Here is a 12,587-nt window from a genome sequence, read left to right on the forward strand (position 1 = left end):
CCCAGGTCCTTTTCCACGAGGCAGCTTTCCAACCACTCTTCCCCAAGGCTGTAGTGTTGCAGGGGGTTGTTGTGACACAAGTGCAGGACCCAGCATTTAGCCTTGTTGAACATCATGCAGTTGGTTGCAGCCCATTGATCCAATGTGTCCAGGTCCCTCTGTAGAGCCTTCCTCCCCTCAAGGAGATCAACACTGCCACCCAGCTAACTGTCATCTGCAAATTTACTGAAGGTGCACTCAATCCCTTCATCCAGACCATTGATAAAGATGTTAAACAGGAGTGGCCCTAACACTGAGCCCTGGGGAACACCACTTGTGACTGGTCTCCAGCTGGATTTAACTCCATTCACCAACAGTCTTTGGGCCTGGCCATCCAGCCAGTTTTTAACCCAGCAGAGAGGATGCCTGTCCAGGCCACTGGCAGCCAGTTTCTCAAGCGGAATGCTGTGGGAAATGGTGTCAAAGGCTTTACTAAAGTCCAGGTACACCATATCCACAGCCCTTCCCTCATCTACTAAGTGGGTCACCTTGTCACAGAAGGAGATAAATTTTTCCCCAGTTAGAGCTTGGGTTGAAATAAGAGAGAAGGGGTCTGGCATCTTAAGAAGAGATAGAACAGCTTTGCAGTCAGGAGTTGGCATGCCTAAAAGACTTTCCAGTTGTTGGCCAACTAAAGTTTTTTTCTGGGGCTCATAGGAACCAATAGTGAAGCCTGGGTGTAAGCCTGGTGAGATTTGTATCACATGACTGTATGGCTTGCAGCATGACCTCTTTGTTACATAGGGGAAACCCAAAAGTTGTCAGTTGAGTCCCTAGTCCATTCAACATCACTGCGAAGGGTAGTGGTTTCAGACATGAGATTCCTGTCTTACCTTGGTAAGACACTGCATTGATCCGATGACACAGAGGTCCCATCTTTGGTCTGGCACAATATTTGTCTGTGCTGTACAGCCAGCCGTGGTCCAATGCAAGGCCCATTACACTGTGAACATAGAAACACCACTTAAGAGAGGTAAAAGGCAGGACATATTCCCCTTTTATAAGACTGCTTGTGAAATAAAATGCATACTGCCATGCAGTGACTGCTGAGCTTTTAAGCACTTCCTGCAGCTCTGCTGGCTTTGAAAGCTGAGTGTGCAGTCATCTTCTGCCCTACATAATTCTTCTCCAGCAGCATTAAAACTGCATTTCCATATTTGCTCTGTAGATTCATTACCTCTCCTCTTCAATAGTTCAATGTTAAATACATCTGTTAGGGCAAATAAAATACTCTCAGGTCATTAGCCAAGAGCCTACAGGAAATCTCAATGCATTTCTTTTATTGTGCATTTTGCAGCTTGTACTAACACAATTTATGGTCAAACAGTTAATAACCAAGAATGTATTGGACCAAGAATATATTCCACTCCATTTAATAATTTAAAACCATTGCAGGACAATAAACAAAAGCAGTAAGCATGACAAACACAGCAGATCTGCAAGCTTGCTCCAATACTGAGGTTATCCTACCCTGTTCAAGCTTATGTATCAAACTCTTCTAATCCTCTCCTACAGTTAAATCCTAATCAGCTATAGGTATAAGGCATGTATTTATGTTCTTTTAAATTTATATCAACTGTTAAGAAAGAATTTGTTTTTCTAAGTATCTAGAAAGGGACCTTAGTGTGAGGGAGGAAATTTTGCTAGGGGAGGGCTGCTGACTGATCACTTTACCCCCTCCACCCCTCCATCAATTGGAGCCCTATTTCACACTACCACGCACTCCTCACATAATACTCCCCACTGCTATTTCTTCCCTCTCTGACAACTGGGACAGAGAAGCAGTGACTGTTAGGTTTCCATTTGCTCACAGTCAACCCCCTCACTGAGCAAGGTGGATGGAAATGTTATTTGTTGGAGTAAGTGCAGCACTTCTGTGATATCTGCAGGGGCTAGGAGTCCTCATCACCAGCAAAACTGAGTCACTAGTTTTGAAAGACTATGGGATTACATAGTGGAGATCAAAATGCCACTAATATTAAATAAAGGAAAATAATCCATGCTAGAGGTGGGGGTAGAGTAAGTAGTCTGTCTATTTTCTCTGTGAGTTGGGTAAGTTGGTCACGACACCAGAGCAACAGGGGCCTGATACCTCATGATACTAGTGAGAAGGTCATTGATCACCGAGCCAGTGATATGTTCCTAACTGTAATTAGATAGCAGTCTTCTGGCTTGGAGACTGAACTGTGTAGAATCATGCAGGACCTGATTTTTTTTTTTTTGAAGTAGACAGAAGAAATATTATATTATAATGCACAGAGGTTAGCTCTAAAAAATTAATTCAGAACTCTTTGATTGTCTCAGCTGAGTATGATGCCATGGGGAACAATATAGCCATAATAATCTACAAAATAAGGATGAGGTAACTGGCTTTTTGCAAGGATAATTCCAGTTCTTACCTGGAATTCCACAGGGAGTGAAAATTTGCTTCTTTCATATAAGAGGATAATTCCAAGCTTTACTCATAAATGAAATGCAATAACTCAATCACCTTTCATCAGAAAAATTTCCAAAGTATACAGGCAAGACTTAAATGAAGTTGTTTTCAAGTGTGAAAAATAACAAGTTCTAATAGCTGAAGGCACTTTTTACTATGAACATTGTAAGTAAACCTGATGCAGTGCAATGTATTGTGCATATTACCCCAAGCAAATACAGAATGCACGTGTTTAGTAACAACAAACTATCATATCACTCTAACCTCTAATATATTGAGGTAGCATTTGCCATTGTTTTCAAACTGACTTACCACATACTAATTAGAAAAGGAAGCAAAATATTTAATGATAGCTCAATATATGCCAAGACTGATAGTTATTACTCTGGGTAATTATTTTCTTAGTCTCTTCTTGCATAATAAGAAGCCTCACTTCTATACTTTTATCTGACTTATCATTTCAGTTAGATTTATTACTACTTTGGTTTTGTCAAACTGCTTTCTCTTTTTCCTTTTGAAAATGCTTATTTCACCAGAAGTTATTTTAAAGCAGTATTGGTATCTGCATTTAATCTCTAGCAGAATTGGCTTCTATGGCTTAAACCCTGTCTCTAATTCACCCCGGAATGCTATACCCCTATGTGAATCACCACTCTGGAGATCTTTGGGCTAAAATCTGTGAGTTTCTACCCCTAAGTCTGGACTGTAGTGGACTCATCAGCCTTCACATATGTCTCACTCAAACTGGAGTGAAGAGAAAATGGAGGAAAGTACACAGTAATTACTGGCCCCAGGTTAAAATTGACTACATATCGAAAAGTACCTTTTCAGGAAATCTCATTGCTCACAGAGAGACAAAGACAAAACTCTTCTGTGGATTCCCACAATAAAGTGATTTAACTTTTAAATACTTGAAACATTTGGTATTTATGGAATGAAGCTTTTTAACACCTGATCATTGCATGAAGCTGCAAGGAAAGAATTTGAAAATCTGAAAACCAGCATGAAGTATAGTCTAAAAATGCTTTTAGCCCTCTATTCTGCTTTTGACCATGAAGCAAATCAAGAAAGCTCCCACTTTCTGGTGTTCTCAGGCAACATGAGCAACTTCGTAAAACTGGGTTATTGTACAACCATCCCCTCACCCTAAACCTATCAATCACATTCATCACTCCTGCCTCCTGCCAGCCAAAACTGAAACACATTCAGTAGGAAGGGGAAGCAAGACTTGGAGAAGGCAATTTCCCAGATGCATCACCTTTAACTATAAAGAGGAGCTGGAGACCTTTCCACTGGGGATCACAAAGGGGCCTGTAGTAAAAGTCCTGTTCACAAGTTGCAATTCTAGGGATTGCAGGAAGCTATAGAAAGCCAAGTAGGCAGTGTATCAAATATGGAGTTGAAAGAACTGAGCAAATTAGTTACCTCCTCAAAAGCCTGCAGAACATAACCTAAAGATAAGAATGTAAAACCACTCCTCTCATTTTCTGTCACTGTTTTCTAGCCCAAACTATGAGGCTGTCCTTGGACTGCTGGCTTACTCCTTACCTGGCCCCAGGAGGAGGCCACCCACTCAACACAGGGTTGCCTGTTACAGTTCTGTGTGTCCACAGGGCGCTTGGACACCTGGGCACAAGCCTCATTTGACATTGGGACAGAGCTGCCTTTTGCTGTCAGGCGCTGACATGTGACTCGCCGCATCTGGATGCCTCCACCGCAGCTCTGTGTGCAAGGAGACCACGATGTTACCATCCATCTGTGAGAGAAAGGCGAACAGGTCAGGGAGCAGATATATGCCACCATCTGCAGGAACATTGGTGTCAACAGGTCTTTGTGTAGTGGAACCAAGAAAGGCAACAATGGCTTGGTTCATTTAGGGTGCGATCCTGGAAGGTTCTGAGTGTCTCAGCCTCCCATAGTGCTCCAGGAAAACTGCTCAGAGGATGAAAGCTGAGAAAAGAGCACATTTTTCATTAAATTGTCTTTCTCAAGGCTCTTTGGGCCCAGAATTCATTTTCTAACCCTCAGGCTGTTTTTATAGGCTTAGTAAATACTGCTAGCCCAGGCACAGAGGCCTCAGTCACAGGCTACAGTCACAACACCAACAATGACTAGCCTATTTACACCCCTTAGCAGGGAAAACTATCTCTGTAAAGTTGCTGGTGTAGCTCACAGACCACTTTGAACTTGCTGTTGACAGAATAGCCAAAATCCTGCTGGGTTCTGCTGGTGTCTGCATGCTCTGTTATGCCCCTGACAGCTGGGATAATCTGCAAAAGTCTGAAGATTGCTCAGGGATGGGGCTGGTGCACAGTCAGCCCAGGGACAAAGGACACCTTCATTCTTTCCTCTTGAGCTCAGGCCACACATTCACCAGCTGAGGCTGAGACTGAACCCCTGTGCGTTAGGGTTTAAAAAATCCAGTCTAACTAGTAAAAAGCCTGCAACAACAGAAAATAATAGTCCAGGTCCAAACCCTTTCCAAGATGGACAACATATTTTGTGTCTTTAAAGATCACTAAGTGAAATGCTTGTACAGTTGGGTTTGGGAAGAGGGTAGGTCATAACAGGAAGGATGGGACTTATTACTAGTTTAATGAAAAGCTTTATGGTCAAGTCAGCAGTTTGCTTCATTAAGTTTCAGGGTACTCAGCAGGATCTGTGTGTCACTGGGAGGAAAATAGTGCCGATCATGTCTCTCACCAGCAGTGTTTATGATAACTTTACAAAATAGGCAATATGCATGCATTCTCCAGTCCCATGGAGAGGCATCCATTGCTATTCCCCAGTCTTCTGTGGGTGATTAACTCTATGGTCACAGAAACAAGTATATAAATGAACACACTCCCAATAAAAAAACCAAAAATTTTGCTCCTTTTTTTAATGCAGTTTAGTGGGGTTGAATCTTCCGCACTCCTCGTAAAGCTTTACTCTGCATTTCCATCAACTTTTATTTCCAAGCTTACATCTCAGCAGTTTCTCAGGAGCTGAGGGAGGATTGTGGGTTGTGTTACAGTTCAGGGAAGGTATAAAAAGACATAAACCATTCCCACGGAATTTACTGCCATCACCAAGGAAATCTGCTGCTAATGAGCATGTTTCATAATTCATTAAATCTTTTTTGGTTTCATTCTTATGACTCAGATGGCAACTCAGAAAAAAAATGCTTGAAAGGAGAGGTAGGAATATATTTTAAAAAGTAATTAAACAAAACCTTGCCATATATGCAAAACACAGCAAGAATGGTAAATCTGACCGCTTACTTCTCATCAAGTTGCTTAGCACCTCTCTTTGCCACATCTTAGACTCTCTTTTTTAAGACAAGTCCCAAATCACTGCTGAGTGAGTGAAGTTGTACTAATTTCTCTTGAGAACCTGCCTACTTTTAAGCACTTGTATATTGAAACACACCATGTCCACAGTGGAAATAAGGGAGAGGAGGGAGCAAAAACTCAAAAAAAAAAAAAAAATGGAAACACATGTTTACACATCTCAGCCAAAGAGCCATTGAATTGCAGAAGTATGACATTTTTAACATGGAGGGAGTATAACACTACACTGACTCTCTGGAAAGGCACTCAGGATTTATTCTTCTTTGCACCAAAGGGTGTCAAAGAAGGAAAGTGTTTTGCATGGAGAGGAAGCAGCAGAGGAAGACCTAAGTGTAATCGGAAGTCTTTCATGCTGTCCTGGCTCCACTGTGTTTAACAGCAACGGAAAAACAGGGGCTAACAGGGGCAGAGACTTACTGTCCCAAGGAAACCACAAACTAGCAATTTCCAAAAGGAGGCAGAACTCAGTCTAACCTCTCTTCATGCCCACTAGATCTGATGGGATTTGCCCATTTTACAAGACATTTCAACTCTCCCATGGGAATTCGTTTCAGCTGCAGCTACAGTTCTACTGATATTGATGTTCAGGCAGCACAGAAACTCAGAATAAACCCCCAAAACAGCTGCTAAACCTACCTTTTTATCTGTTATATTGTTGGGTTAAAACTGGTATGAAACCATGTGGAACACAAAAAAAGATATGACCTTACAGTTCTTGGGTGATGAAACTTCTACATGCATAGAGCTCAGAACAGGCATGATATTTACATCCAGTATAGGATGAGGCTGGAATCATCAAAGACAACTCAACCGATGAAATCTGCTAATAAAGAACAGGCAACAACCTATCTATTATTTTCTAACCTGTTTACTGAAGGAGTAAACTCTCTTTCTGCCAGGTACTGTCAGAGTTCTCCACAAATCTTGCTACAAATTCCCTACTGTCTAGATTAAGCACTAATTAATTCCCTTTTAGCCATGACTTTTCTCCAGACAGGCAGGCACCAGAAAGGCTTCAATGGCATGATTTCTGGTGCAAAGAACTCTTCAAGCACATCTTAAAAGCATGTGTGACATTTTAGCATGAGACAGACAAACCGTGAAGGGCAGTCTCTCCTGTTGCATGCGATGGGCTGCATGGTTGGCTTGGGCTTCTCTTTGCAGTGGGATATGTTGACTTCAGCCCCATCCAGTAAGCACCTCAGCTGGGGCAGCTGCATACCTTTGTGGCCACAGGAAGCTGAACAAGCCATCAGCTTGTCTACTGACCACTGATATTCTGCCAAAAAGTGTGGGAGAGACAGGTTAACATTCAAGAACTGCCAGCAGGAGACCCTTAGAAAAGAAAGAGTGAGAGAAGTTCTCCAGGATTAAATATTTGGACTTAGTGTCTTATGTGAAGGGGAGCTACCTATGCTGAAAAGGCACTGGGCAATAAGCAAAGAAGGAAGAGGATTCCAGCTGATGTAAGCCACTGACTGTCTTTGTTGTAAAAGACCCATTTTTTTGGTGCTTAGAAGCATCAGGCATGGAAAGTGATGACATGGTAGAGCAGTTAAGTGAATTCAGATGCCAGTGATGCAGTCGATTGCATCTATATTTTTAAAGGGGTGTGATTTAGTGAAGATGTGGTTAACTGCAGTTACCAGCAGTATCTATGATTCTATGATCTGACAACATTGTTTTGCTCACCAGGTAGATCATATAGATCATCCATCCTGAAAAGGTCAATTCTTCCCTACTCCCTCTTCATCAATTGGAGCAATGAAAGCTGCATATTCTGTTCCAACCCATCTGCACTGCTCTGGTCTATGGATTTATTGCCTTCAGCTTATTTCTAGGGTAAATATAACAGTTGAAGCATTTTTAAGAGTGAAGGGTTTTCAAGCAAGAAGAGACTGTGACACACTGACTTTAGCAGATTAACAGAGTGGCTTCTAATTTTAGAAGTTCAAACTGTGACACCTCTGCCTTGAATTTCTAGACAAGAAAGTTGCCCAGACTCAACAAGCATAAGTATAGCTTGAATCAGTAAGATATGTTTTATGCTCAGCAGGCCTGAAATACCAAGTGTCATTTTGGTAAAGTGAAACCTAAGACACTGCAAGGTACTTAGTATTCCTGCAAATCTATGTCCAAGGCAGTAAAACACCAAAACATCTATTTCCTGCTGCGCATGACAGTCCTGGCTTCAGAGAGGAGAAATCCAGAATGAGAAAGGCAGTACAGGGAAGTCCACGGCCAGTGCTTCACAGGGCAGCAGGACTGGAAAGTTACTACTGCCCTGTGAAGTGAAACTGGAAAGTTACCTTGTATAGCCAGGGACGTTTTTTGTGTGAGTGAGCCAGCCTCATTCTGAGCCAGGCAGCTGAATTCACCATCAGGGGCATCACTGATGTTTAGTATCTGAAGAATCCGTCCTGCTGCCAGGAGGTGATGCCGCAGACTGAGAGGCTCGCCAGAGTAAAGCCAGGTGATATTCGGGGTTGGATGACCATCCACAGCACAACCTGAAAAACAGAGACATGAAAGAAACCTGCTGAGTACTGAACTTGCTGCAAAATTACATGCTTGAAAGTGGTTAAAATTATGGGAAAAAGTCGATTCCATCCCATTTTCTCCTCATTTTCTTATAATGGAAAATAGGAATCCTGTGGCAATGAACACCTTCTCATGAAAAGAGAAACTGAAAAAAAAATTATCCAAAAGCCAGTTAATCAGCCATATGAAAATCTCAGATCAGTTTGGGAATATTTATATCAAGACTTCTAAGGTTGCCATTATTTTGGGTCATTCTCATTTTAGCATTAAGGGAAGTGTGCTAGGGATGTTACATACCTAGCATAAGCTCAAGGAGCATGCTTGAACAAACAATACAAACTGAACTTGGTCTCCAGACCTCCTATTTAAACCACAGGGCCACCTTAGTCTCTTATTTTTGATATTAAAAATAGAAGGTTTTGTTACACAAAAATTTAGTGAAAATTTTTGTTACACAAAAAACTGTTGAAAATAAAAAGAAATAAAATTGAGCCTTTAGAGGTTTTTTGGTCATAGCAATATGCAATTCTCCAAGCAACAAAAAACCAAAACCAGCAACTGAAAAAACCCTGTTGTTCTGAAGCATTGTAAAGCTATGTCTATGGATCATCAGCACAGCAGATGCGGTTTAGGTTTACAGTGAGTTCTTTGCCTGTTGAGCTGAGACAGAATATCTGTAAGATACTATTTCCTGTGGTCCTCACACCAGCTGTGCATTTTGCAAGTTTCATGATAAATTGCAGAAAATTTGTAAACTTGCATATCCAGAGAAAGATAGCTAAGTTGCCTTATATATTTCCTAGGGAAAAAGAAAGAACTAGGCAATTTCCTTGGTGCAGCCTATCCACACACAGGGATGAAAGGCAGAAAGGCCATGCACAAGGGATGGCGTAGATTACTTGGACTGCTTGTGGCTTAGGCTAGTCCTGCACTTCCATGCATCTCACTGATACATGAAGTGTCCATCTAAGTTTCTATGAATGCAATTTATACTGATTGTTAGTTTGTTATATTGCAGCTTTACACTCTCTTGTTTATATTAGTATATATGTGTAATGAATGACTTTATGGTTGTGAGGAACTGCACTATGGACTTGTCTCAAAGACTGTTTGCAAGGACGCTCACAAGACCACCAGGTATCTTTGAGCCACGGGGTGATGTGAGGAACTGCACTATGGACTTGTCTCAAAGATTGTTTGCAAGGACGGTCACAAGACCACTGGGTTCTGGAAACCTCGCTGTGTGAAGGTGTCCTGCCCGCAGGGGTGTTCTGCCCAGATATGTCCCTGCCCCAAGTGCTGGGGGGCACGAGATGTGCCATTGCTATGGAAACTACAGCCCTCGGAGGGATATTTAAGGAGGACTGGCACGGGCAAACAGGGTCAGAGCAGAGATGGGAGCAGAGAGACAGAGACAGGAGAGAGACAGAGATGACGACTGCCTGACCGCACCGCACCTCACCACGCCGCATCACCACTGGAACAAGCAACTGAGACCTCCTCGCCCACCCCTCACCGTCGCCTCGCCGCTGGACCCGTGGTGGTGACTATTCTTGCTGCCCTATCCCAACTCCTTGCTTGATTTCCCATCTTTCGTTCCATCCTGTCCTATCGCTATCCTCTTCATTGCTCTTCTTTTTGTAATAAAAGATGTTCTGGCAGTGCAGCATGTGACCTCGTTTGTGTCTTAATCTCGCTCTTGGGATCGTATCGAAACCTTCCCCGACATTGGATCGGGATATTTAAATGATCCCGACATCGGATTGGGACACGGGTATACAAAAGCCCTTGTGAAAGAAATGTACTACATAAACAAACATACATACATATATATGAACATTCACACAAACACTCTTCTAAAGGAATGGTATAAAAATAGGAAGAGTACAAATTTAAAATACTAAAAGATGGAAGACTGTTCTAAGACTAAGCAATAATTCTATCAGCTGATATTTATTCCTTGTCATCTCCATGCCATTTTGTGTTGGGTTTGGGGTGGGCGGGGGAGGGCGGCAGTTTTTTTGGTAGTGGGGGAAGGGCCACCTTGTGAGAGCAAAAAGCACCCCTGGCTCCAAGGCGCAGACCCCCCAGCCCAGGCTGAGCCAATGGGCACTAGAGAAACGCCTCTGTGAATCCATATTGGTGAGGTGTAGGTCGTCCTGAAAAGAAGAAGGTGTGGTACTTGGAGAAGAGGCCATTGACCTAACAAAAGACTATCAGCCTAAACAAAGGACAGACAGACAGAGAGGGAGCTTCATTGTCAGAGGAAAAGACAGAGACCCACACCCAGTTCAGCCACATGGAGTAGAAGACAAAGGAAGTCCTCTGCAGTCCATGGGGATTCAACGGTGGAGCAGATACCCAGGAACTGGGGAGACCCCATCTGCTACTTGGGAGGTCTAATACTGGGCCTCTCCCTGGTGCAGTGGCTATACGGGTCTTTGCTGTGTCCCCTGTTGCTGGCAAACCCTGCCTGCATCCACAGTGGGAAGAGTGTGAGCTGGATAAGGCTGCCCTTCGGGGCTGGTTTGCTCTGTGTGAAATAGGTAAGCTCTCCCCAGCAGAAGGCAAGTGATGCACACAGTAGGGTCTGCAGTTGCAATGACAAAGTTTCATTGGCAAAGAACTAGTTAATGCTGCTAAATATTAAAAAAGAATGGAAAAAACGAAGAAAAAGGTATAATGAGGGAGTGTACACTACTGACAGTGGTCTTGTCTCTTCACTTTTTCCACTTTTATTTATAAGGGTAAAAAGTTTTGCTATTTGTTTTAATTTATTTCACAAGGTCTAATGCAGTTTTACCTTGGCAGGGTAAAACTCACTTCCTGACCATAAAGACACAGCTTTCTTTGCTGCTCAGTCCTTTTTCCTATTTCTGTAAGCTCTCTGTTTATTTCTGTTATGCTTTGTTTTATGTTATTTCTTTTGTCTTGAGTACTGACATGTTTTGTCTTACTCTTGTGCTGAAAATCAACCTATCCAATTTCTGTGATAGAGGTTCTCATTAGATGAGTGATGTGAAAGATTTCAGCCTCACAGGTTTGAGGCTGCCTAAGTTAAAACCAATGGAAAACAAAAGAATATACAGGAAATGGACAAAGTTAACAGTAAGCAGCTGTATGACTTTTGCCTACAATATTCTAATTTTTTATAGTTTGCTTGTCTTTTAAGATAATTGCAGGGATTTCCACAGGTCAGCATATAGCCATGACAACTGACGAAGACTGGCTGTGATCTTGGTTTTACTGTTTGTATTTGCAAACAATCTGCACAAGATAAATGAAGAAAGCAGAAAGGCCAGTTTGATTTTAAACTCAGAGGAACTGAAATTAACTTCGGTGTGCAAATGGGCCTAGTTCATCCCTGTTTTTCTTTAAAAATTTTATAATTGGACAAAACAATATAGTCTTCCTAGTACTGATTGTTTTACTGGCCTTATATATTATCTCTTCTTCCAAAATGTGTATATAAAACATTAGGTAAAGGAACAGCCAGTAATCAATAATATGGAGGGAAAACCTCAAATGCTATTCACTACATATGTTCTACCAGCTTTTTAACATTTAACAATAAAACTTTAGTAACACCTGTGAGACTCATATGTAATAGACACTCCTCATTTGTGTATGCAGAACAAACATCAATCACATTTCACAAGTGACATTTCCTATACATTTCCCACGTGTATGGATGCATAAGCTGTATAATGTTTTATGCATATTAAGTGAGAACCAGAGCACAATAAAAAAAAAAAAAACGGTTTTTTTTTGTACAAATAAAAAATGTTCCATTAATATCCCTTCCTCATCTCCCAGGAGTAATTTTAATACCATTTAATGCAGATTACCAACACCTATTCTCTATTTCCTCCCATCCCTGTAGACACTGACTGCTTTATTGTTCCATAGCTCAACACCTGTCCCTATAATGCCTGAGAAGGAAAAACTATCTTTGTTTCCAGACAGTGCAGCTATTGCAGAGCTTTAGTGCATCAGAACCCTTGGGAAGTTGAGGTGGGAACATTTTTTTTTTTGAACTGTTTCTGGGCAGTGAAAGCTCTGACATGAGAGGGCCCTTCTCCTTCAGTTCTTCTTAAGGAAAGAAAGAAAATACTGCATTTAGCCTCCCTTCCAAAGTCTACTGTGACTCTGAATTCATTCAAAGCTAGGAAGAGTCATGGATGTGCAAAAGGTGGAGGTACAAACAAAAATCTAATACAAATTACATCTTTTAGTAG

At 41.8% G+C, this 12,587-nt stretch overlaps 1 protein-coding gene across 1 annotated transcript in view; it reads right to left on the reverse strand.

Moving 5' to 3' along the window:
* Window positions 1-872: 872 nt before the first annotated feature.
* The window catches only part of LOC104528438 (ADAMTS-like protein 1), a gene marked incomplete at its 3' end in the record, with an annotated part of 26,398 nt that continues 14,683 nt past the window's right edge, over window positions 873-12,587 (reverse strand). The window contains exons 4-7 of the mRNA XM_010172447.2: window positions 8,118-8,318; window positions 6,907-7,087; window positions 4,025-4,232; window positions 873-982 (exon numbers count right to left, since the gene is read on the reverse strand). Of these exons, the coding sequence (XP_010170749.2) occupies window positions 873-982; window positions 4,025-4,232; window positions 6,907-7,087; window positions 8,118-8,318 (700 nt within the window). The remainder of the gene's footprint in view (window positions 983-4,024; window positions 4,233-6,906; window positions 7,088-8,117; window positions 8,319-12,587) is intronic.

Source organism: Antrostomus carolinensis, unplaced genomic scaffold, assembly GCF_000700745.2.
Source record: "Antrostomus carolinensis isolate BGI_N321 unplaced genomic scaffold, ASM70074v2 scaffold877, whole genome shotgun sequence".
In the NCBI taxonomy this organism is placed as follows: domain Eukaryota; kingdom Metazoa; phylum Chordata; class Aves; order Caprimulgiformes; family Caprimulgidae; genus Antrostomus; species Antrostomus carolinensis.